This window comes from Trifolium pratense, linkage group LG6 (genome assembly GCF_020283565.1).
Source record: "Trifolium pratense cultivar HEN17-A07 linkage group LG6, ARS_RC_1.1, whole genome shotgun sequence".
NCBI classification, from domain to species: Eukaryota; Viridiplantae; Streptophyta; class Magnoliopsida; order Fabales; family Fabaceae; genus Trifolium; species Trifolium pratense.
This window is the reverse complement of record NC_060064.1, coordinates 36,780,138-36,805,847: the sequence shown is the minus strand read 5'-3', so window position 1 is coordinate 36,805,847 and position 25,710 is coordinate 36,780,138. Positions and strand designations below refer to the sequence as shown.

General features: G+C 32.7%; 2 protein-coding genes across 11 annotated transcripts; one reads left to right on the top strand and one right to left on the bottom strand.

The window, feature by feature from the left end:
* Positions 1–3,487: 3,487 nt before the first annotated feature.
* Positions 3,488–9,233, bottom strand: LOC123888188. 10 transcript variants are annotated; one of them, XM_045937155.1, is made up of 6 exons: positions 8,939–9,233; positions 8,238–8,396; positions 7,521–7,600; positions 5,493–7,343; positions 4,549–4,696; positions 3,488–4,397 (listed from the first exon to the last, which is right to left on the bottom strand). In XM_045937155.1, exons 2-6 carry the CDS (start codon positions 8,383–8,385, stop codon positions 3,667–3,669), a joined length of 2,958 nt encoding a protein of 985 aa, XP_045793111.1. In that variant the 5' UTR covers positions 8,386–8,396; positions 8,939–9,233; the 3' UTR covers positions 3,488–3,666. The 10 variants fall into 10 exon arrangements, with proteins under 10 accessions (XP_045793111.1, XP_045793114.1, XP_045793112.1 ...); XM_045937158.1 differs by having other exon boundaries at positions 7,521–7,597; positions 8,939–9,199; XM_045937156.1 differs by having other exon boundaries at positions 7,521–7,597; positions 8,238–8,401; positions 8,939–9,189.
* An 8,954-nt stretch (positions 9,234–18,187) lies between these two features.
* On the top strand, positions 18,188–19,278 carry LOC123892751 (photosystem I reaction center subunit IV, chloroplastic-like). The gene is made up of 3 exons (XM_045942610.1): positions 18,188–18,534; positions 18,814–18,879; positions 19,151–19,278. The coding sequence occupies exons 1-3, from the start codon at positions 18,271–18,273 to the stop codon at positions 19,253–19,255; spliced, it is 435 nt and encodes a 144-aa protein (XP_045798566.1). The 5' UTR covers positions 18,188–18,270; the 3' UTR covers positions 19,256–19,278.
* The last annotated feature ends 6,432 nt before the right edge of the window (positions 19,279–25,710 follow it).

Sequence of the window (25,710 nt, the reverse complement as noted above, 5' to 3'; positions counted from 1 at the left end):
TTAAATATTTTTCTTCTTGGTCTTCAAACTTCTTGCTATGTCAATTTCTTCAAATATTCTTCTCTTTGACCATGTAAAACTCCTTAAAACTAACTAAAAAACATTAAAATAACAATTAAAAATAACAAATGACCGAATGTCATCACAACCCCAAACTTGAACTGTTACTTGTCCTCAAGTGACATGCCTGTCAAAACAAAACTGTCTGGGAATTAACAAATTAATTTGAATGATAAAAATCTCATAAACCTTATTCTCATCATCCGGCAATAGAACCACCGGTCTTAACTTCAGTGATTCTGCTCAATCAACACTCTGGCTTCTAAGACTTCAATCAGATTAAGTCCAATGACCGTTCCACACGATGTCCAATGTTCAACCTTATCTCTCACTCACCATTTCACTCAATTTGACAAGGTATTCACTCCATCAACATGCAAATGCTATTTTACCATAAGCTTGAAAAAATTCTAAACGTCAATCAAAGTAACTACATCACACACATTTTTGAGGTCTTAAGGGTTATAACTTGGCTTGGGTAAATGGTGGGATAATTTTGGGAAAAGTAGGCTAAATTGGAGTTAGGTATCCACTACTATTCCTTGTTGAAAAATTACCATTATTGGGACTCAATTCATTGTTAATTATGTACTTAGAGAACTTATCCTTCAATTTTTTTTTTCTTTCTTTTTGAAGATGCCAATATTTTTCATGTTTAATGGCTCTTTGTTTTTTTTTTCTAAGAAACTCCATTATTTTTTTGAGCAAAAATTTGATGACAAAATTAGCAAGTGTACTAACTTATCGTTAAGTAATAATATTTATAAAGTTCGTATCCGCAGGGATTGTTCAATCTCGACAAAACAATTGAATCGTATTTAGGACGTAAATATAAGGGGGTATGCTTGGCATATATTTGGTTTATAAGACAATTAAAATAAAAATTGCAATAAATTGACGAAGACTTTTTAATGGAGCGAAGCGATTAAGGATTGTTTGAATCCTCTCTGTATCCCTATTTGGTACTCTAGGTTCTAATTCTCAACAACCAAACTCTAATAGTTACGATAATTTAACAAAATAGATTAAGTCCAATTCCTTGGCTCATGATCCCTTTTATCTAATAAAGTACCCTAATTCCTTAGGCGAAACTAATATTATCAAAAGCGTTATTGAACGTTAAATTCTCAATCATACCAACTAATTCTTTATTCCTAAAGCAATTACGATTGGCAAACAATTAATTTAGTTCTAGTAATAAAACCTAGGGTCAGTAGTGAATTATTTCTTGAAATCAATTCGATATTGGCCAAATAAAGAAAAGCATTAAACACGAAATTAACTGAATAACTATTAGTTTTGATTGCATAAATAAGAACACGTAGTTACATGGTTCAAATAGTTCTATAGAGAATCATCTAAAATCCCTAATCTGATGAGATTAGTTACTCATAATAATAATTGACATAACAATTAAATAATAGTACATGTGAGAGCACCTTGAAATAATTCTCCTAGGGAAGTCACAGCCGTACTCCTATTTTTCCAGTCTGCAAGGTCTGCGTGAATAGTGTCCCCTTAGGTTAAAAAGTTGATCTATATATATGCCTTCCAAAGTGTATAACGTGCCACACAATAAAAAAAAGGAATAGCAATCCAATAGCATGCTGACACCTCATCAAAGGAAAAATACAAGGACTGCTCGCATCATGCTGACGTCATGCTCTGGAGAGAGTGGCAAATCGTGCCGCGACGGGAGTTGGATAAGGACGCGAAAAATCCAATGGCCACATGCATACAATTGATTCAAAAACTTCCAATTTTTTAAATATTTTTCTTCTTGGTCTTCAAACTTCTTGCTATGTCAATTTCTTCAAATATTCTTCTCTTTGACCATGTAAAACTCCTTAAAACTAACTAAAAAACATTAAAATAACAATTAAAAATAACAAATGACCGAATGTCATCAATTACAATGATAACCTTATGATATATGAGACTCATTCAAAAGTTATCGTTGATGCATTTCTAGAATTTAATTCAAACATAAGACCTAAAGTTAGAAGAGACTCAAACAATCACATGCAATTGCTCTTGTATTACTGAAGAGTAATAGGGTCGGATTGATTTAAGAAACTTTTTTTTTAAAGGCAGTAAAAATATTTCTCAATTTTAAAATAAGAAACTATAAAAATAAATTCAATTTTATAATTAAAAGTGAAAATAAGAAACTTACTTGATAACAAATGAACTTTTTGGTTTTTATCTAGTGAATAAGATTCCACCCAAAAAAAAAAATCTAGTGAATAAGACAACTTTAGGGACAAAAGGGAAAGCTGTTTGCAAAGTGCAAATGCTATGTTTTTCCATCTTAGTTCTGTTATCTGGTATCCAAGTATGATGTATTATCAGTCATTTCAAAAAAGGTGTATGGACTAATTTAGAGCAAGCAAATTGAACGTGCTCCCGCTCAGCTGTATAATATGGATAAAGGAATCAGAATCAATCCTGCCTGAACAATAGTGTTTGGTTGTTCGGTAAAAAAAAATCATAGTTCAGTCTGGATTCAGATTGACTGCGGTCACAACAGTCGGCAAATGCAGATCGATAGATAAATATCTAATGCCTTCTGTTTTAAATTTTAAAATCTTATTTACTACTACTAGCTATAATACAACTTAAAAATGATAACTACTTATCAAAATTACAACAGTTTACAATAGCGCCATGCCTTAGGCCGCAAGTTGCAGATTCAGCATGCGTTTGGAAGGTTCATCAAAATCACGGTGAACCATTGTGATACTATTAATTATGCACTAATCTTGTTTTCATTCATCATTAATCATGATTCAATGGGAGCCAGCATATTATTGCAAGACAGAAAGGAGAGGAATGAACTGTTACTTTCTTTAGGGGTTATGGTGGGTCCATGTTCCATACAAAGATTGAAGTTGTACAGGATATTGCAGCACCACATGGTCCACAGCCATGTTTACACTTGCACCCGGTGTGAAACAGACTCGACAATGAAATGTTGATGATTGAGTACTCAAAACCGAGTTTGTATTACTACTATATTATTCTGCTGTCAGAACATAATTGACCATTATACACTTATTGAAATTTACACTGTAGCTTGTTACAGTCTAGTATCAATCACTTTTGCAGTTCTTTTTCCTTCCATTCTTTTTAGGGCTGCTATTTGCAAATCTGGAATGAACTTCCTTTCCTTTTTCTGGGACAGTGGCATCTTCTAATTTTATCCTTCATTCTAAGTTTCTAACCAGTAACCACTACAAATTTCAACAGTCATTCTTATTTATTGTAAGGCAAAAATCTTAAACTATTTTTCTAAGATAAGGGAAGACACCTAATGTTTTATTCAATAGTCTCACAAACTAATTTTTGCACTCAGGATTGAATGCACTGTCTCTTAAAACCAGTGCAATTCTTCATATACTTTGTTTCAGCAGAGGTAGATATTTAATAGGTTACATATTCAATACTACTGCTATAAAATAATAACTACACATTGCAACATTTTTTAGTAGCATTTAATAAATTAGGTAAGTAGGACCATGTGTTAATAATCGAATACAACAATAATAGAGTTACAATATTCAAAAAACAAAGCAGAAAGCCACATCAGGGATTCAATTCAACCATTCATACCCTGCCTGTCAAATCAACCACTGCATCCTCCACAAGTTCTTCTAGCAACTTCCCTTCTACTTCCTTCACCAAAACATCCATCTCTAATCCCAAAAGCTCAACCCACCCTTTACCCACGACCTCTTTTCTGACAACAGTCTCCACCACCAGGCTGTTACTGTCCCCACAATCCCCCCAAACAGACCTCATGCCACTAGATGTCAACTCCTTCATATGGGATACAATTAGGTCCACCAATAGGGTATGTGCACCCTCTGAGACTTGGTGTGTTCCGTGGCCCCCACTCCACAACCTGCCCATTATGGAACTTTCTGATCCATAACCAGTAATTTCTATTAGTGCAACATTGACACAATCGAATACAAGCTTCTGATTAGATCTCCTATGCCTTCGCTTTGCTTCGTGGAGAGGTTGAGGCTCCTTGTCGTTGAGATTGGCGTATTTGTCCCTCAATGATGGATCCAATGGACTTTCAAGGGAATGCCATCTAGAGTAAAACGAGTCAGACTGCACTTGATCATCAAGTCCAGCAGCTGATAGTAATTTCTGAACCAAGACGAGCAAGTCTTGATCCTCTGCCTTGGTGTCTAAGGAAACCAACGAAGGCTTTAGTGTGTACGAATTTGCTACCTCCGCACAAGAGTCATCCCATGAGAGGGTTCGAGCTATTGATCCTATAGGTGGTGATTTATCAATTAAATTAGACTTCAAAGACACCCGTGATCCTACAGAATAGATGACATTCGGATAAATAAACCAATGAAGACAAAAATTTTAAAATAAGACATGCTGCCTATCCAAATAAAATAAAATAAGAACATGCTGAAATAGCAGGGTCAGGGATAAATAAAGAAAGAGCAAGGCTTTAAGCATTACCCAGCTGGCCACCCTTCATACAGTCCAAGGACTCATGAGCTGCATTTTCATCTTCAAATGGAGGTTCTAAAACTGAGATTGGACTTGGCTGATCCTGGTTTTCACTTGATATTCCTGTCATTGTGGGCTTTGACACTGCCAATTCAGGCTGTCAAAACAAATAAAACAGTCTCAGAAACTTCTCCAGTCCATTTGTTTACCAACTTACAGTACAAATAAAGGATTTTACAAATATGATCCAAGAATATATCATATATGGCATTAAGTTCATCATTCCATAATCTTCGACAACAAGAAATCGAAGAGGTTGTGCTTCACAGTACTAGATCTAGGCAGACTGAGAAGAGTTAGTTCTATTATTTATCACAAGCCCCATGATGTTCATAACTATGTATTGTTTTCATTTGTAACACTATTCCAACACATACCGAAATTCCCCAACAATTTGTCAATTTGTTTGCTTACATAGAACATGTGACCATGTCATACAATTTTTTAACAGTAGACCACGACGCCAACAACAAATGCAGGCATCTCTACAACAGTGAAAGTTTCAAGGGACTAAATTTATTAGTTAGGTGGAGAAAGCACAAACTTACTTCTGGATAGTGATGAAGTAGTACTTAGACTATACAGTTATTTTATTATGTTACTTAGCAAGACCTATATACAGATTAAAAGACAGTCAGCCATACAACTCAACAACATACTTCGGAGTTTAGAAGAAGCAATGTATACCCATTACTTTTTTTTTTGCTTCAATGTTTCAATTGGTGCCAATTTTTTTCTTTCCCTTTTGCAGGGGCAGACGGGAGGGGGTTGAGGAACTAAGAAAAGGAGCAGAGTTAGAGACATTAACTAGTTAACTTAGGTAACCAATAGAGAAAATATGGATAATGCAGCATGAAAACATAGGTCAAATGCCAACTAACTTTAGCTATTACCTCCATAGATATTGGGCCTTGTCTGTTTGAGACAGAATCGGATAAAATTTTGCTTGATGATTCCCATAGATTTGGATTAGAACACTCTCCAAAGGAGTCGCCTTTGAAGCTTTGAGATACATCATTCCTAAGGACTTCAGGTGAGTTTATTGGAGATACAGATGTTTCTGCGACAGTTGATTGGGAGTCATCTGTAGAATGAGATAAACAAGATTTTTCCCTGATTGATTTCTTATTCCTTGAGAATAAGAAACTTGCAACTTTCCCTTTAAATGATGATTTCATACTCTTTGACTTTGTTAGCTCCTTGGAGTCGTTTACTTTACCAGCATCATTATTACAAGCTTCCACGTAGCGCCCATTTTCATAGACAGTGGGAGATATAGGGACAGATTTTGACCTGGGAAGGTTTTTCGGAGAACCATCTGCGCATGTTTCTTCATTTAAATTTTTACTGCAAGAAGCAGATTCACTCTGTTCTTCTTCTTTACTAATACCTTCAAACTCCGATATTAGAGATTTCTTTATATCTGACAGAGCAAGCATCTCGCCCAAGGTAGAGCTTCTCCGCATATGTCTTTGCTCTTGAAGACTTTTCTTAGATGCCATTATGGCCCATCTTTCAGAAAGCCGTTTCTTGGCCTCTCTGCAAACAGATGACTCGGGAGAACAGGATGCACGACTGAAGGATGATGAAGAATAAGGACTTCCGCAGCGATTAACATAATCCCAAGAATGTCTGGGAGATGGCGACATAGCTTCCAAATCACTAGAATTCCCTGCAGTACACTCATGATCTGACTTGTAGAATGAACTGTCATCACCAATATAGCCCGTGGAAAATACTGAAGAATACACAGTTTCATCTCTTTGACAGCTCCTCAGGTCTTCATGTTCATACATCTGCTGTGTAATTTCTTCCGCCACTTTTCTTGATTCCAGTAGATCATCATCATCTTCATGGCCGTGATAGAAGTTTCCACTTCGCATATTTTGAGGTGATGACGCTGCTGGAGAAACCAGTGTATTAATATCATGTGCCCTCACAGAACTAGGCTTCAGTACCACTATTCGAGTAGGTTGAACAGGGAATTCATCAACTTTCTGACTGGCTGGAGAGAATCCAGAACTATTTTTCTCCCATGCAACATCATTATTTAATGGTTTCTTAATGTGTTTGTCATTGTTTCCCTTTCTACTGAATTTTTCATTGTCAACCATCTTTGAAGGTTTAAGAACAGTAATACGCTTTGTCTCAGCCAGTGGAGTAGACTGCCGTTCATAAAGATTTTGAGAATCCAATAACTTGATTAACAGATCGTTGTTGGAGCTTAAAACTTCCAAGGCTTCATCAAACTCCTTCGATTGACGTAATTTCTCATCTGTAGAAAGACGCTTTGCTTCCATGAATTTTTGGCGAATAAGAGCCATTTTCTTCTCATTAACATCTTCAGCCCACTTCCCTCTCTCTGGTGTCTTGTCTTTTACATTGCTTGTTCTCTGTGATTGCAGCCATATTTCATAAATATCTTTGTAAGCAACCTGTTCTCTGCTCGGATGAGGTTCATGAAGCATTTCTTTGTCCATAAACCTATCTTCCAGCTGCCAATGATTGAATGATGTCCCAGAATGACCACACATATGCTGAGAACAATCTCCTCCAGGGCTTCTCTCCACAGCTAAACCATGTTCTCCCCGTGGAAGGGCTTCAAGGCCCATTAATTTTGCAACCACATTAGGTGGAGTGTGCTTGGAAACAACTTCTTTTGACATTTCTTGGTCCATGAGCATCTTGATGGGTGTTCCATTTATTTTTTTATTTGAAGATGATCTCATTAAGTCAGAAACAATCTGTAAAGTCCACAGAAATGGGGAGAAAAAAAAATCAAAACAAGTACAACAAAGCACATGATAAATTAAAAATGAGAACAAACACTCCACATGACATTATCATCTCATTTATCTTTTCTTTCAAATTACACCCGATGAACTCAATCGACAATAAAAGGGTAATCCTCTTCAAATTACCGGCTTATCTTCTATTCGGTCACCAAATGAAGGACTCGCAGTCCTCGAAACATCTGATTGACTTCTTGAAAGCGATGCTGCTGCAAGTCAATTATAATGCGGTGAGATTGAGATAGCAAAATATAACGGCATACAAAAAACCCAACAGCAAAAAACACTAGTACAATTATTACAGACAACTTGGGGGTATGTAAATTGACTAGGTCTTATGATACTAAAGTCAGCTAAACACAAATCCCAGACAGATCATAAATAGAGCTGTCTATCCAAAACTCAGCAATGAACAGGAAAAAAAAAAACCATGAAATAAGATTTTTTTTAAATAAAAAAAACTACAAGGCAAAATAGGAAACTGCAACTAAACTACAAAATATACAGTTTCCTACTTTTACTATTAATCATCACCTACAAGCTACAACCCACCCACCACTCTCTACAGTCTAACAAACCTCCCAAAAAGAAAACCACAAACTAATTTATTTATTTATTTATTTATTTATTTTGTTCCGTAGACAAAGTGACAAACACCACTGAAACTCACACCCTTGGGTTCGAACACAGATGAAAGTGTTCAACCTAACAATATCGGCATTTGCCAATTAAGGTAGGACTTGTGAACAAAACCACAAACTAATTTAAACATAATATAACCATCATTGAGAAAATATAGCAATGAATTTGGTAAAATAAAGCTTAAATTAGAGACGGAAAGTTAACCATGTTCGCGGTGCGGCTTATCGGTGAGAAGCTTGTTTCCATTTACAGCAGTAGGAGTTAAATCAAAGAGATTAACCATTCTTCCCAAACAACCAGGAAAAGGTTTGTCATCATTGTGAACCCTTCTATTATTCTTCACACCATTCATAATTTCAAAACCTACACTACATAAACAAACATCATCATCATCATCAAATTTAATTGATTATCGAGATCTATAAAACCTAAAAAAGGCACTAAAAACAAAATCCATAAAAAAAGAAAAGAAATATATATACATAAATAACCAAACAGTGAAATTAATAGATAAAAAAAATAAAGAAACAACAGTGAAAACACTCACAAGATCCAAATAGGGAATGAACACAAATGTAACTAACATAAGAAGGAATTTATGAATGAATACCTAGAAGAAAAAGCTGGAGAGAGAGAGAGAGAGAAAGAGAGAGAGAGAGAGAGAGAGAGTAACGGAGTAAAAGATCTTAGATAGTTGAATGAAGAAAATTAATTTAGAAAAATAATAATAAATAAAATAATTATTAAAAAAAAAAACGGTTAGTGGATTTTGGAAAAAGGGATAAAACGCGGAAATGGAAAGGGAAAAACGACATTGATCTGGAATCTGGGAGGAGGAGGAGAATGTCGGTGGAGGGAGAAAAAGGGAATCTAGAAAGAGGAAAAGGGGAATTTGGAGAACGAACCTGGGGAGAGACGGTGGGTGGCATTCAGTTGAGAGAGAGAGAGAGAGAGAGAGAGAGAGAGAGAGATTTGAAGGAGAGAGAGAGAGAGAGAGAGAGAGAGAGTGGTTAGTGGTTAGTTTAGCTTAGGTAGCTGTTTGCGTCGCGTCGGACTTGAAAACTGCTTTACACATGATATGCTGCTATTCAGGCATTTATTACTTTTGTTTTGGGTTATGCTTAATCACACGGGTTTCTTTAACTTAACACTAACACACCTGCTCTGATCATTTTCATTATTCAATTGTATTGTTGCTATACGAGTACAGTACTATACTACTATTCATCAAATCAAATCAAATCAAATACTCAAATAAACAACCAACTCCCCACTTATTCACTTACTAGTATTAGGGTTGCGACGCGGCCTACAGGCGCCTTTGGTTTGTCCTGTGTAAGTCTGGCCTGACCTGTTTATTAAAAATATCAAGCTTAAGTTTTGAAAAAAGTCTGTTTACATAAATAGGTCAGACTCATGCTTCTAAAAAAGTCTACAAAGTCTGATAGGTCGGCCTGTTTATATTTAATTATTATTATTTATATAATATTATTATTTATTTATTTTTTTCAAAAAAAAAAAATATTATTATTTAATCATATTTATTATTTTATTAATTTTTAATTATTGTGCTATTCATTTTATTAGTTTTTTCTTAATGTTGAATAAATTATAAAAATTTAAATGTGACATAGGTTGTTAAGATTTGTTTAGCCTATTTAAAAAGACGATATAGAGAGACATTTATGTAACACATGCTTTTAAATAGGCTACAAGGCCAGACCAGACTTTAAAAAGGCTCGGACCAGGCCAAAATAAATAACATTTGATAGGCTTTAGGGCAAGCTCAGGCCTGAAAAAAAACCGTAGGCCTGACCTGGTCTGGCCTGATCCCAACCCTAACTAGTAGTGAAACTGTTATAATTTTTTTAATAGGATGAAGGCTATTAGGCCAAATTACATTCGAACTTTACTATTAAAATAAATTCCGACATTGTCCTGTCATAAGATGTTAATACACTTTGGCGGGTGGTTGTTAAAATCATGAATATACGTATGTAAAAATAAAGCATGACTCGCAAGTCAGTTGGTAATCTGGTTTGCCTACATGAAAATATGATGGAAGGAAATCTTTCATTTCTACGTCTTAAAGCGATTGATGAGGGAGACAATAGAAATACAAGAGTGATTATTAGGATTTAGGACAACCCTTAATAATAAGATTAATAGTAACGAGTAACGATTGAATCTGATTCCAAAATAATTTTTCTATATGCTTTCTCCATTGCAACTTGAAGGGCCGAGTAAATACCTCGAAGCTTCGTCATAAGCGTCACACAACTCCCTAAATTTCGAGAGAAACTACCTAACCAAGCCCCCGACTCATCTCTAAAAGTGCCTCTACAACCTGCTATATGACTTTGTAATTTTAGCGCTCCGTCGGTGTTACACTTTTTTTTTTTGAAGAAGCTAAATTAGCCCACCCAATTTCAAATTGGCGTCAGAGAGATTCGAACCTCAGACCTCAAGAGGAGCACACTCCCAAGTCCCAAGTCAATACCAATGCACCAACCCAAATGGGTTTGTCGGTGTTACACTTTATCCAACCTGCTAGTGAAAGTGTTATATATACTAACTGAAGTTCGAACTTCTGACTCTTAATTTATTTAAATAATATTTTTTGATAAAAATTAAAGTAACTAGAACGAAATTGTGGATATCTGGGATTAAACTCAAGCATTCATAGAATAATTATCTCATAATTTTTCATCCAACAAAGATTTTTGAAAAAACTATGTTTAGATATTAAAAATTTGATGTCAAATACGCAGATTTAGTGTGGGGTGGTGGGGTCAGCCGACCCCACTTGCCTATTATATTTTTAGTTAATATCAGTATTATTTATGCAATGTGATCTCATATATTTGGTATTATCGTTTTTATATAGTAAATTTATTGCACTATAATAAATATAAAATTAATAAGACTAATTTATAATACTAATGAGTATTTTAAGAGTATTGACTAATAAACCAAAATAAGTAATTTTGTATAAGAAAATGTTAAAATTATATAAATAACAATTTATATTTTTTTACGTTATAATTTTGACCTCACTTACTAAAATCCCAGGATTCGTCCCTGCAAATACGGTATCAAATGAAATGTGTATAAAGTAGGAGGAGATAAATAAAGATAAAAACATGCAGTTTAAGTATTATGATATTTTTGTTTCAAAATATTATGATATTTTATATAAAAAAAGTATTATAATGTTTAAATAATAGTAAGTTGATTCAAAGATTTTTTTTTTTACCTTCAATTTGTTCATGTGGTCTCAGTGCTTAGGGTAAAAGTTTAATGCTATAATCTCAAACAATGGATTTTAGATTTTCTCATTAACAGTGAAGATTAAATTTTAAGCTAAACCCTCAAACAGTCTATCCTAATATAATTTTTCAGTTCCCTAAATAAGAGGAATTTTAATATGGAAAAAAAATATACAAAATATTATTTTCTATCGAAGTCCTCCATTTATTCATTAGGTCGTTAGGTTTAATCTAATTGTGAAAAATTTGGATAGTATGTATGAGATTATAGGTTCAATTATCTACTCATATATAAACCTAAAACACCCAAAATACACTAAAGTCATGGTGACTTTTCCGCCATAAAACCACATAATCCTAACCATTCATTTTACTTCGAGTGCTTTAAAGTCATAGGTGGAGCCTTTTCAAACAATGGAGGTGACTTTGACTGCCTCGAAAATTTTATTTTATTTGAATGAATAAATACATTTGTATATTTTAGCTGCCTTAGTAATATATTTTTAATTTGTACAAAAAAAAATAATATATTTTTAACGATGTACAAAAAAAAAGTAATATATTTTTAACCACACCAAACAACAAATTATTTCCTTCTCCTCAGAGCTGCCACCCACACCTTCATATTTCTTCTTCTTTTTTTGGTTGATCAATTAGAGGATGTGATTTAAGATCAATTTTGATCCAAAATCACCCCTCTTGATTTTTTTTATTTCTTTTTATTTAAATAAGTGATAATATTCACATATTTTTAGGTTTCATTCGAGATTTTTCATCTGGTGTTGTTTTAATTCGTCTTTTGTGCGGTGTTTTGTTTTATCCTGTCTTAGTACGATGTTTTGTTTATCCCGTCTTAGTACGGTGTTTGTTGTTGTTCAGATTTGCAGATTTGCTTCGATCCAAATTCAGTGCAGATTCAATGACTTTAGCATCGTCAACGTTGCAGATCCGGATGCATGACTATTCCAGACATTTGAATTTTGTCATATCAACCGTATGTTTTGTCATAAATATTATGTCATTTTATGCTATTAACTCGGATGCTGTGAGCCTGTTCGCAGATTCATCCTTATTAGTTTTTAGCGAAATTGAATATGTAACGATTATGATTGATGTATTTTTTTTATGAAATTGAATGAATGAACATTGTTGTTTTTGAGTTAAAAAAAACCACACCAAACAATTTATTTGTCAAAAATTAGCTAAAACAAAAAATAATCATTTAATTGATATAGTTATTGGTCTTAATTTAACACTCTCAATCTCTACAACAACTATAGAGAAAACCTTTTCACCAATAAAAGTTGTCAAGGCCAAAATAAATAAATGATAAGTTTCTCGCAATAACTTATTTGTTTATATCGAAAAAGACATGGCTAGTCTTTTTTTTTTTATAGACGAAAAGATAAAGTCGTTGAAACTCACACATACAAAGTGAACTGATCGGAATTCAAACCTCAATCATAACGTCCGATGTGTCAATTTCGACATTGAAAAAGACATTGTGCTAGTTTATTATTAATCTATTTGACTCCTTAAAGCGTCGTTAAACTTTAGTAGTAAATAATACAAATATTGTCTACTTTTTTCCCCTCATGTTGCTTCTTTAATATACATTTTACATAAATAAAATTTATGGTGATATTTTTTTGAACATGAGTTATATATGTTTTTAGATCCTACAAAATTCATTATTTTTAAGTTTAGTTCCCACAAAATTTTGTTAAATTTTAGTCTTAATTTTTTATATGGGTTAAATACAAGGACAAAAAAACACTTTTTTTTTACATAACACAAGCCACAAAAGTATGAACTCAAATTAATAAAATATTTATGTAAAGACAAAGCTTAAAAATGTTATAATTTTATAAGGACTAAAAATATATTTAACTTTCATAATTAATATATAAATTTTAAAAACATTTTAATTATTTTTCATATTTAGTCTCTCCCAACTCTAAGCAACAAAGTTAAAATATATATCTTTTGTGATAGTTGTAAAATTATCATAGGTGTCATCACTATTATTAATATTAATTTCACTCTCCCAAATTCTTTCTAAAAAATCTAATTAAGCAATGCTGTTTCTTGACATTTTTTTTTTTTGGTACACTCTTGACAATTATATTTAAGTAATGTAATTAACACTTTTAACACACGAGTATTTTTTGGTTAAAAATTAAGAGTTTAATTGTTGTATACTTATTGTAAAAAAAAATAAAAATTATTGTGTACTTTTTACACATGCATCCAATGATGTGTTGCCCTATCATTTAATGAATGTGACACATCATGTATTTTTAAAAACAATAAATGATGTGTTGATGTATTTTTAAAAACAATAAATGATGTATTTTTAAAAACAATAAATGATGTGTTGTTGGACGCATGTGTAAAATAACTTTACCCTGACACTGTATATAATTCAAAAAATACACGTACGTTCAATAATATACCTGATATTGTTTTATAAATAATTTTTATTTTATTTAGGTGATCTAATGCTATATATAAATTAAATTCGATCAAAAAGTAATGCCCAACTAAATATAAAATATCAGCCTGTAGGTCCTGTACAAGTACTGACTGTTTTCTAGTATTCCATTCCATACGATTATGAATGGCTTGTACGATAAGTCAATATCTAATACTAGTATAATACAAAAAAATCATGATAGCGTATTATATTACGATGTACGTAGCTGGAGAATATATACAGCAAATATAAATTTGAATATGTTATCTACGCCATCAAATAAAAATGTTCATAAGAAAGAAATTATTTCCTCGAAAGAGGCAGAAGAAGCTATTAGACTTAGGTCTTGTATTGACTTAATATTTTTTATGTTTAGGTAAGGTAGATTATGCAAATAAAGAAGTTTTTTTTTGTGTTATTTATAAGTTTATCAAATTAGTTTATGAAAATACTGCATCTTAATATAATTTTTGCAAATGAAACTTATGAATTAAAATAAAAACTTGTTTATTTGCATAAGTTATTTTTCATAAGTTCAAAATTAAGTCAATTCAACAAATTAGTAAAACAATGGTTGATGGTATTAATTAATAGAAGGTCAAGTCTACGCTAAAAGATCTCATTAAATCTTTCACCGTGCACAAGTCGTGAATATTATAACGAATACGAACTTTACAAAAATAAATTGGCTATATTGTATTTTTTTTTTTTTGGGTACAATTGTGCCTTTTTGAATCTTAAACAAAATTAGTTTTGCAATGATTTCGTTCCAACATGTATTATAATGATTTTGGCAACACTTTGAACTTCAATAAAATAATAATGTCATTGTGCATTTCGTCAAAATCATTATGATGTTAAAAGTTTCAAATCAAAATACATGATATAAAAATATATTCATGAGTGGGGTGATTTTAAACTTACAAGTCGATTATGTAAAGTTGAGTTAAGTTTAACTTAAATTTTAAGATGGTACTAGACAGAGCCGATCCTGACTATTTAGAGGCCCGACTCCAAATATTAAGAATAGACGCCTTAATTAAAAAAGATGCAAAAAATTTAAAATAAATAATCCTTATTTAAATTCTAAATAACGTTAATAATATAAACTAATATATAAAATATTTATATTTTAATCAGTAACAACAAAATACATTTCTTGTAAAAAAAACATTTTATCTGAGTAAAAATAACAACTCACTTCTAGCAGTTTTTGAAGTAAAATCATCAAACAAAACTTCATATTGTATTTTTTTTTTGTTCATTTTATGTGTTTTCTAAAGCTTAGCCATTTTATTTGGACATTTCAAATTATTTTTTAACAAAGACAGATCCGAAAAAATATTGAGTTCTTATTTTATTTTTGTAAATCAAATTTTTTCATATTTTTGTAGAGACCTACTACCCTATAAATTTTTGTTGAGGCCCCCAAAAAATGGAGGCCAGCTATGTAGCACACTTTGCACATGCTCATAGTCGGCCTGGTACTAGAACATATTTTCGGACCGTCCACTATTTATACACACACCAAAATTATCTTTAAAATATGGGTAAATAGTGTCATACCCCCTGCAAAATAGGTGAGTTTTGCGTTACCCCATGCAAAATAATTTTTTGAGATTACCCCCCTGCAATGTCAAGATTCCTTGCGTTACCCCTCTGGCTCAACAAGTGGGCATATGACATGGACGAATCTTGACGTGGCATGACACGTGGAAATTAATTTATTTTTTATTTATTTTTAATTGCCAACTCAGTAATTATTTATTTTTTAATTAAAAAAAATGAAAAAAACTTTTTTTTTTTAAAGAAACTTTTTTTTTAAAGAAATCTTTTTTTTTTAAAGAAACTTTTTTTTTTAAAAAAAAAAACTTTTTTTTAAAGAAACTTTTTTTTTAAAGAAATTTTTTTATTTAAAGAAACTTTTTTTTTTCGTTCCGTTCATATGCAGCGATTGTTCTTCGTTTTCAATTTCAATTTGGGGGTTAGGGCAAAACGATTGTTCTTGCGTTACTATGTGATTGCAGTTTTTTTTTTTGGTTACTCTATTATTATTAGTTATTATTATTATTATTATTAGTTTTTTGGTTACTATTATTATTATTAGTTATTATATATATATAAGAATTTTTATATATATATATATAATAACAACTTTTAGTAAAAAAAAAAAAACTTTCTTTTAAGTAAGTTCATAAAAATATAACAACTTTTAAGTTTTTTTTTCATTTTTTTAATTTAAAACCCACATTAATTAATGAGTTGGCAATTAAAAATAAATAAAAAATAAATTAATTTCCATGTGTCATGCTACGTCAAGATTCTTCCATGTCATATGCCCACTTGTTGAGCCAGGGGGGTAACGCAAAGAATCTTGACATTGCAGGGGGTAATCTCAAAAAAATATTTTGCAGGGGGTAACGCAAAACTCGCCTATTTTGCAGGGGGTATAACACTATTTACCCTTAAAATATTATAGTAAAAACATAATTGGAGTCTGACATTATAAACAAGGCAATTCTCATCTTACAATCTACTTATAAATCACTAAAGTATATAGAAAATCTAATTTTTCTCTTTCAAATTTTATATTGTTAAAAGATGTTCGATGAATCAAGTTATCAATAGGATAATAAAAACACGAAATAAAAAAGAAACCAAAAATCTTTCACAATTTTGTTTAGTTTGACTTTTTAATGGATAATTTGTAAGTTAATATATTGCTCCATAGTTCAAACAAAGAAAATAATAAATTAATGTAAAGTAATAAGCGCCTTAACATTTTAAGCTGGTAGTTAGGAATTCAATTTTTGATTTTTATGTATAAAATAATTTGACTGAGAGAACTTATGTACTCCATAGATTTCTCAATGGAAATGAATGAATAGTAAACGTTTTGTTTCTATGTCATAGTTAAGAAATAAAATAAAATAAAATAAAAATGAGGTAGTCGTTAATCCTGGAAGAAAATGTTGAATGGGACACTAAATATGTCGCTTTAGTTTTGTTGTCTGTCAAAGAGTGACGCACAAGTTGCACATCACATGCAACTGAAAATGACCCCCTAATTAGAATTCCTAATCACAAGATATGAATTTAAGGAGTATTTAAGTGTCACTTATGAATGATGATGCATAGCGAACAAAGTGTATATCATTGCCCCAATTATGAAGAAAATCTCACCTTTAACTTCTTCCAACGACACCATAATAAAGTATGTTCACCGATTGGTTTGTCTAATTTTCGTTTTCGCTAATCTTGTTTTGGTGGGTTTGGTTTATGCCCCCATCCTTTCTTTTATTTTTCATTTTAATAATACTTTTGGTGAGATGGTAGAGGAGTGGTAGTGCATTGAGGTGCCAACATAATTGGGATGTCGATGACTTACTATGATGTCATGCTCTCCATTTTTGCATAAAAAAAAAAGGTATGTTCACCGATAGGTAATTAAGGGTGATTAGTGTTTACTCCATTAGAAATTGTTTTATTCAATTATTAATTTCCAAAATTCATTTTCTTGTGTTCCATAATTAATTTCAAAAACTATAATCTGAAAAACTATCAAATTCATTACAAAGGAAGGGGTGTGACTAGAAATATTGCCCTTAGCATATATGGCCAGAAAAGACCATTTGCTTACCGTTACGTCAAGATTGGCCCAAGTTCTAGCTGCTAAAAGCATCAAGCCCATTTTCCAAGAAATAATCAATGCAATTATAAAACACACCTCCACTCCTTTTAAGTTTTAATCATATCTCAGTTTTCATAAACACCTTTCATTCACTTTTTAATTTATGAGGTATAATTTTAAAATAAGTAAATATATAGGAGTAACTTACAATTTATACATTTTTTTTGTGCTATAAACCTATATAGTTTTATGATAAAGTTATAATTTATGGTGCATAATTTTTTTTAACAAAATATAGTATTTACATTAGAAAAAAAGAAGTTAAAACTCCAAGAGTTTAATCTGGTATGCAAAAGCTTAAAACGTTTATGTACGAAGTATTGTCATTTTTTGTGTGTGGTAACTAGCCGGTTCCCAGAAGAATTCTTGATAATTTGGAGTTAAACTAAATAAAAAATTATTCGTCTTAGAATTTGAATTCACTTGCGTTCATATGAAGAAAACTCAATTGGAAGAGAGAAATCCACTTTGTATACCTTACACATTTTTCGACTAAGAATAATCACTACTAAACAACAGTGAAAATTTCGTATTGATTCATTAAAAACTGACCATAGGATTATTTTATTTTTTTGAAAAAGGATGATGAGTTGTAATAACATTATCCAATATGAGATATGGTGCATATTTGGCATTATCACAATGGAGGAAAAGATTGTGATAATTCCCCTAAACAAACAAACAAACAATTTTAGTTCATTCAAAGCCTTTCAATCTTAGTTCTTGTCTTTTATCTTAGCACCTCATTATTTTGCCACACTTTAGATTATCATAAAAAACATAGATAGATAGAGAGAGGTTATGGCTAGTTGTAACATGGCATTAGCAGCTTCAAGGTTTGTGTTGTCACCTAATAATGTTTCAACCAACACAAACACCAACTCATTAGCATCAAGAATCAATATGGTAATGTACCCTACAACAAAGAACACCAATTCTAGACTTGTTTTGAGGGCAGCTGAGGAGGGTGGCGCAACACCAACTGAAACAGCCACACCACCTGTTGAAGGTGAGGCAGCTCCAAAACCCAAGCCACCAACCATTGGCCCCAAAAGAGGTGCTAAGGTCAGTTATATTAAGGGATTGTTTATAAGTAACTATAAAAAATAAAATAAAATGGATAATTTAAATATTTATTTTTAGAAAATGAAAGTTATTTTATGTTTGTTTAGTATAAATATTGTCCCCGTGAACAAATCTCAGTTGATAGGGATATTGCATGTAATATGCAGGATTTAGATTCGAAATTCGAACTCTCATACTCTCACTTCTTTACATTAATAAAGTGAATCTTAATAGGAAACTTCATTTATCTTCTGATTTTTATTTGGTTCTAATTACCAGGTTAAGATTCTTAGAGAAGAATCCTACTGGTTCAATAACATTGGTTCAGTTGTTGCTGTTGATCAGGTTAGTTTCTCCACTGTATTTCAGGAAACCCTCCTCAATTTTTTCTTTTCTCCCATCACATTATATATGGCCAATAAAAAACATTGAAAGTGGCAGTACAAATTATTTTACAACCGTTTGCGAAAGGATTCTAACTCTGTCACGTTACGATATCAAATTCTTACTACCGAGTTCACATAAACAATGTTAATTGTTAGTATTATCTTGGGGCTTGGACCTCAGATGTTGACGAGGTCTCTTGTTTCACCACAATTTCCTTGTGTTTGTGTAGGATCCAAAGACGCGCTACCCAGTTGTGGTTCGATTCAACAAAGTTAACTATGCCAATGTATCTACAAACAACTATGCTTTGAATGAGATTGAAGAAATCAAATGAGTAATCTATTTTAATTTTACAAATAGATTTCTAAGATTATAAATCTTTTGCAACTCGCTACCCAGTTGTGTGGTTCGATTCAACAACAATAGATGAATGTAACCAAAGCTTCAAGTTACTAGCTTAAAATTTTTCATGTCACAAAAAAGAATGTGTATATCATGTGCAGTTGTCCATAAATAGATAATAGACTTAAATTTCCCCTGTTTATAATTAACCACATCAAAGTCTCTAAATTGCTTATTGCTGGTCTTGTGAAGAAGTTTTTGATATTAATTTTTCTCAAGAAACATAAACAGATTAATAGAATTGAGAGAAGCAAGGATGTGTATCTTAAATTGAGAAAAAGTTAAAATATAAATGATGTAAACTAGTGCTTAAGGTGACCAAGACATTTGGTCACATCCCTACATAATAAGAATTTAGATGTATAACCAAGAATGAATTGGTCAAAGTGGTAAAAGTCTTGACCTCCTCATGTAGTCAGACTCCTGACTCATGCGTATGGAGAAAATTCGGTTGGGAGAGAATAACCCATCTCGTATGCCCCGACAAAAATTAATGATCACCAATGACGGTGGAAATTTCGTACTAATATTATGGTAACAAAAAAAGAATTTAAATGTACACACTCATCATTTTGAGCCAAACACTTTCCATTAAATAAAAGGAATTTAGACACACTCACATTAAAATAAATACTACGTTATTCAATTCATTCTTTTTTCTTTTAACTTTTTCACTTATGCCTAGTTTTTTTAGTTCGTGGTTGTGACAAAAAATTTAAGCTAATTGTAATTAATACCCAAAATTTGGCCTTTCGGGATCATTTTATATTCGAGCATGTTGATTTCATGTAGCAAGTATTCATGTTGATTTCATGTAGCAAGTATTCATGTTGATTTCATTGCTAAACTGTTAATTGAGCTAGACAACCTAGATTGGCCAGTATCATTCACTGATAATATACTGATTGAACATGACACTTTTTAAGCGATAGAGAATCATCTCTATATTGATCCATAGAACTTACTTGTTGAAGTAGGGATTTATGAAATTTGTTGCAGTAGAGAGCAAAATCGCAAAACATGGGAACAAAATCGCACCTCACCTCAAACCACCGCGGAAACATAAACTGGACATAGCATTTACGTGTCTGCCTCTATATCGCATTTTTTCGGAAAATAGTTTCCGAAAAAAGAGCGAGCGAAAAACGGTTTATGAAGTTTAAAAATTCGGTTTGTAGAACCCGAAGTCAACGTTCCAGGGACAAAAAAGGAAATTTGGGGGTAGAAAATAAATATGGGGATTGTGAGCGGTGTGAAGAGAAAATTTATTGTACTATATAACTAATTAACCCAATCTAGTCGGTATTGGGTTTATGTAGAGCTGTAAAAAGGGCCTTAAGGGGCCGGCCCTTTAAGGGGCGGACCCACTTATTCCTGATTATTAATTTTATTTAAATTTTAAACAATTTTTCTTGTGTCGTGAACTTATTCTCTTTTTCTTCAATCAGCACTGTCCACGATCGGCACCCTAAAAAAACTGTGTTTAAAATTTAAATAAAATTAATAATCATGAATAAGTGGGTCCGCCCCTTAAAGGGCCGGCCCCTTAAGGCCCTTTTTACAGCTCTAGGTTTATGCATAGATTGTATCGAAATCCAATGATCAATAGTCCATACTTAAATTAAATAACTTATGAGAGTTAATTAGTTTGATTTATAAAAAATAAATATATAACAAATAATATATGACAAATTTTATAGATATTATTAGTGATTTTTTTTTTATTTTTTTGAGATATTAAACAATTTTTTTTTGAAGCAATATTAAACAATTTTTTATACTCTACCAAATTTAGTAGATTAAAATATTTAGTAGATAAAAGGAACAAAAAATTGAGGAAAAACTTATGATGGTTTCTCTCCCAACCCCCCTCAATTCTTTTCTACCCCCTGAATTTCCGTTTTTGCCTCTGTGGGGTACTGCGGTTTATACGAACCGAAATAAGCTGACATTCTGATAAATTTCGGTAACCACTTACCGAAATCTGGGACATTTCGGTTCGCAGGTACCGAAACAATTATTTCGGTAAACTTCTACCGAAATGGCCTAATTCCAGCGACCAACGTACCGAAATCTATGACATTTCGGTTCGCAGATACCGAACAAACTGACGTTCGTTTTTTGTGTACCGAAAACGCTAATGTTCGGTTTGCAGTTACCGAAATGGTCTAATATTTGGCTTCGGTGAATACGAACCGAAGTTTTTTGGCAAAAATGTTTCAAGCTGCAAGGGGCAAACTTGGATTTTTGGGGGGTAGAAAAGAATTGAGGGGGGTTGGGAGAGAAACCATCAAAACTTATACTAGGAGTTTGTCGATGTTCCAACTTCCAACTTAGAGCTAGTGGGCTACAGACCTACCAATTCAAATACACCGGCCCATAAACCTTAGACACACTTCCATGATAAGAAAGAGCATACAACAATTGGCTATTTATTATTATTTTATTTTTTTGTACAAATCGGCTATTTATTCTTTTCTGGTTAAATAATTTTTTTTAACATTAAAAATATAAAAAATTTTAACTTTAATTCCTAAAAATTAAAATAGGATTTTTTTTAAGGTAAAAAACTTATAGCATTTCATTATTAACTATGTACCAATACATATGGATACATCAATAAAGAAGTGGAAACTAGCTAGAGATGTGGCCACCCTTGCTAAGGCATGAACAACCTCATTTGCTTGTCTCATAATAAACTCGATACGAGAGTTTCTAAAATAAGTTATAGACACGTTCGCAATCCTTAATAATATCCCCGACCTCAGACGTGTTAGGATGCTTACTATGAAAACTAGTGACAACATTTTTTGAATCAAGTTCAAAATCAACATTTTCCAGCTGCAAGTCATGGACCCAATTTAGAGCACTGGGCAAGCCAAGAGCTTCTCCTATATCGACATCAGTAATGGGCGATAGCCATTCTGCTTTGGCCAAAACAAACATTTCTTGATCATCTCGGATGCACATACCTATCCCAACTTTGTTCTGCTGTTTGGAGAAAGATGCATTTATATTGCATTTGTACCGACCAGTTGGAGGTTTTGACCAACGAATTGCAGTATTATGTTGTTGTTGCCGGGAATGCAAGTTCTTGTGATTATGCGCACCTTTCCAATCTGTCAGCAAGTTGATAACACGTGCACGTACATGTTGAAACGGTTCAACCTTGTCTCTCCAAACCTTGTCATTTCTTTGTTGCTAAATACTCCATAACAAAGCCATGAAGAGTGACACTTGATCTGAATTGAAAACCTGTAACACAGAGAAGATAATGTCTGCAATATTATTATGCTGCAAGTGGGTTTGCAAAGTATTCTATCATCCAACACTTTTCGATATTTTTGTCATCTCAAAAGTTTGTGCTTTATTTTTGGTCACTAGTGGACATACATGATTTTGACATGTCCGTTACATTTTTTGAACATTATAAACATACCGAAATTTGACATAATACAAACACATCTTAAATATAAAATGATCATAACAATGACATTAACATGTGTCAAAAAAAAAACAATGACAATAAGATGAATATAAATTGATCATTAAGTACCAAAAATAAAACTTAAAATTTCGTGCAGACTAAAATATCTCTGTTTTTTAGGGACTAAAATCAAAATGCGTAAGGACAAAAAATTATTTAACTTTTATTTTTTATTATAAGAGGTCCGAAAATCTAAAAAAAAAAATGCTTCAATCAAACATGAAATTGGAACTCCGCATTGATCACAAAACATTGCTCACAAAAAATCATCATCCGATCTGACCTCTCACACATGTTATATTTGCCAACACATTTGGTTAAGTAAAAGTATAAGGAATATTTCATCTCTTGTGATAAAAACAGTTCAGACCCAACTTCATAGCCGAAAGAATGTATCTACCTTCTATAAAAGATTGTAGAACTTCTGCCTAATCATATACTCGAAAGTCAGACAACAAATTGATACTACAACACATCCTTTTACAAATTATAAATTAAGCATAAATATATCAAAACTCCTACATTGAAGACCATCCAATTTGCCATTTTACATAGAAATCCTCCTCTCACTACCTACCCCCACCAGATCACACCAGCCTCATGGGGGAATAAGAACATAAGCCTTGGAGGAAGGTTAGTTTTAATTATTTCGGTCTTAAATTCTATACCGATTTTTATTTGTCTTTTATGAAGATGTCGGTGCAAGTGATAAAGAAGGTTACTCGGATCCAAAGAGATTTTCTTTGGGGAGGGGTGAATGGAAGAAAGAAACTTAGTTGGGTTAAGTGGAAGGTGGTTTGTCAAGCTAAGAAAAATGGGGGTCTTGGTATTAGAGACTTAAAGGTGACTAACATTAGTCTCCTTATGAAATGGAGATGGAGACATTTGCAAAATAATGATACGGCACTTTGGTAGGAGGTATTAGTGGCGAAATATGGAGATCATATTTTGAATGATGTTAATTGGTCAAATGGTTCTTCTCCATCTTTTGCTTCTCTTTGGTGGAAGGATATCCGAGATCTTGAAGTTTGCGTTGAATCGAGGAATTGGTTATCGGAGTCTATTGATAGAAAGCTTGGTAACGGTGTGTTAACTCATTTTTGGGTTGATAAATGGATCGGAGATTCCCCCCTTTGTGTTACTTTTCCACGGTTGTTTTCTCTATCCTTGCAAAAATTTGAGAGTGTGAGTGAAGTGGTGGAGGGCAAGGGTCGAAGGTGAAATTTGAGTTGGAGACGACCTCTCTTTCAATGGGAGGAGGAAAGTGTGGAGCTTCATAGGGTCACAATTGATAATGTGACTCTTTCCCATGAGGAGGACAAGTGGTGTTGGTCGTTTAGTCTGGAAGGGTGTTTTTCGGTTAAGTCCGCTTATGACGCGCTTTTAAGGGAGTTGTGAAGGTGTGAAAACACAAGAAGGGGGGGTTGAATTGTGTTTTAGTCAAGTTTAAAACTTTTTCAAGTTCGTAACTTAACTACAACAGCAGCGGATAAATAACACAATAAAACAAGTTAAGAGAGATAGAGAGATCACACAAGCAATTTATACTGGTTCCTCTCACAAAACGAGAGTAGTCCAGTCCCCTTGCACTTCCAAGGGATTTCACTATAATCACACAAGATTACAACTGCTCAAGCACACAAGCAAGAGACTTCTCAACAATGCTCAAGCACACAAGCTTAAGACTGCACACTTAAGCACACAAGCTTAAGACTTCACACTTAAGCACACAAGCTTAAGTTAACTCAAGTACTAGATATAATAAAGTAATGGAAAGTATACAACAGCTCTTAGACAGAACCTAGAAGAACAAATACTAAATATTTGAACTAAAAGTGCAACAACACAGTTCAGAGGTTCAGAGCTTTGTATGAGGAATTCAGAGTTTGTTCGAGCGTGATAGTAATCCTTAATTAATCAATAATCAATGTACAACTGATTCCTTTAGAATATATATACGACTAGAAAAGAGTCGTCGCAAAGATGACCGTTGAAGTTGATGATCTTTTGTCTTCAAGCAGCCTGTCTTGATGCAGATTGGTTGTATCCAAAACTAAGTAAGAGTTTCAGGTACTTTGACTACTGCAGAGAAGACTTTCCTTATTCAGCTAACACCACTGATGACCCACGTTCTCAAAAGAGGACAGACAAAAGGAGATTAGCTGTTCTGATCAGGCTTGAAAGGTCCTTTTCTTCATTGGTAGAAGAGTTGACTTGCAAAAGAGAATCTTTACAAACTTCAAGAAGATCATCAGAGCTTGATGAAGTTAAGACCTTAAGAAGTTCTGAAGACTTCATCGTCTGAAGATTACAACTTCTGAGTCTCACAATCTTCTGATCGCTTACAAACTTCTGAAGTCCTTATCTTCTGATCATTGATCAGAGCTTAATTGAATCTAAGTCCTGCACACTTAAATTAAATTTTTAGTCCTTCCAATTGTTTATTAATACTTTGTTATCATCAAAACCTTAATAGATTTAGGGGCAAACATTTTTAAATCAATTTTGTTCCAACAATCTCCCCCTTTTTGATGATGACAAACATAAGTATTAATTGACAATTGTTGTTAAATTAACTTATCATGTTTCTCTTAGGTTTGTGAGGTTTGCAAGCTCCCCCTAAGATTGATACTCCTTAAAGCCTAAGCTTTAAGTTTTATCCATGATATTTTAATTTAGTATAAGATTAAGATAATTTGAAATAAAGTAAAACAACTTAAAAGTAACAACTTTTAACTTAACGGATAAAAGCGAGATAAAAGCGTGGTTTCAGCTTTGAAACTTATCACTTATCAATTAATGCGTAACTACTCCCCCTTTTGTCATTATCAAAAAGTAAAAAAAAATTTATATAACCAAGACAGTGAAAGAAGAAGAGTGGTTGTTACATAGGTGAATTT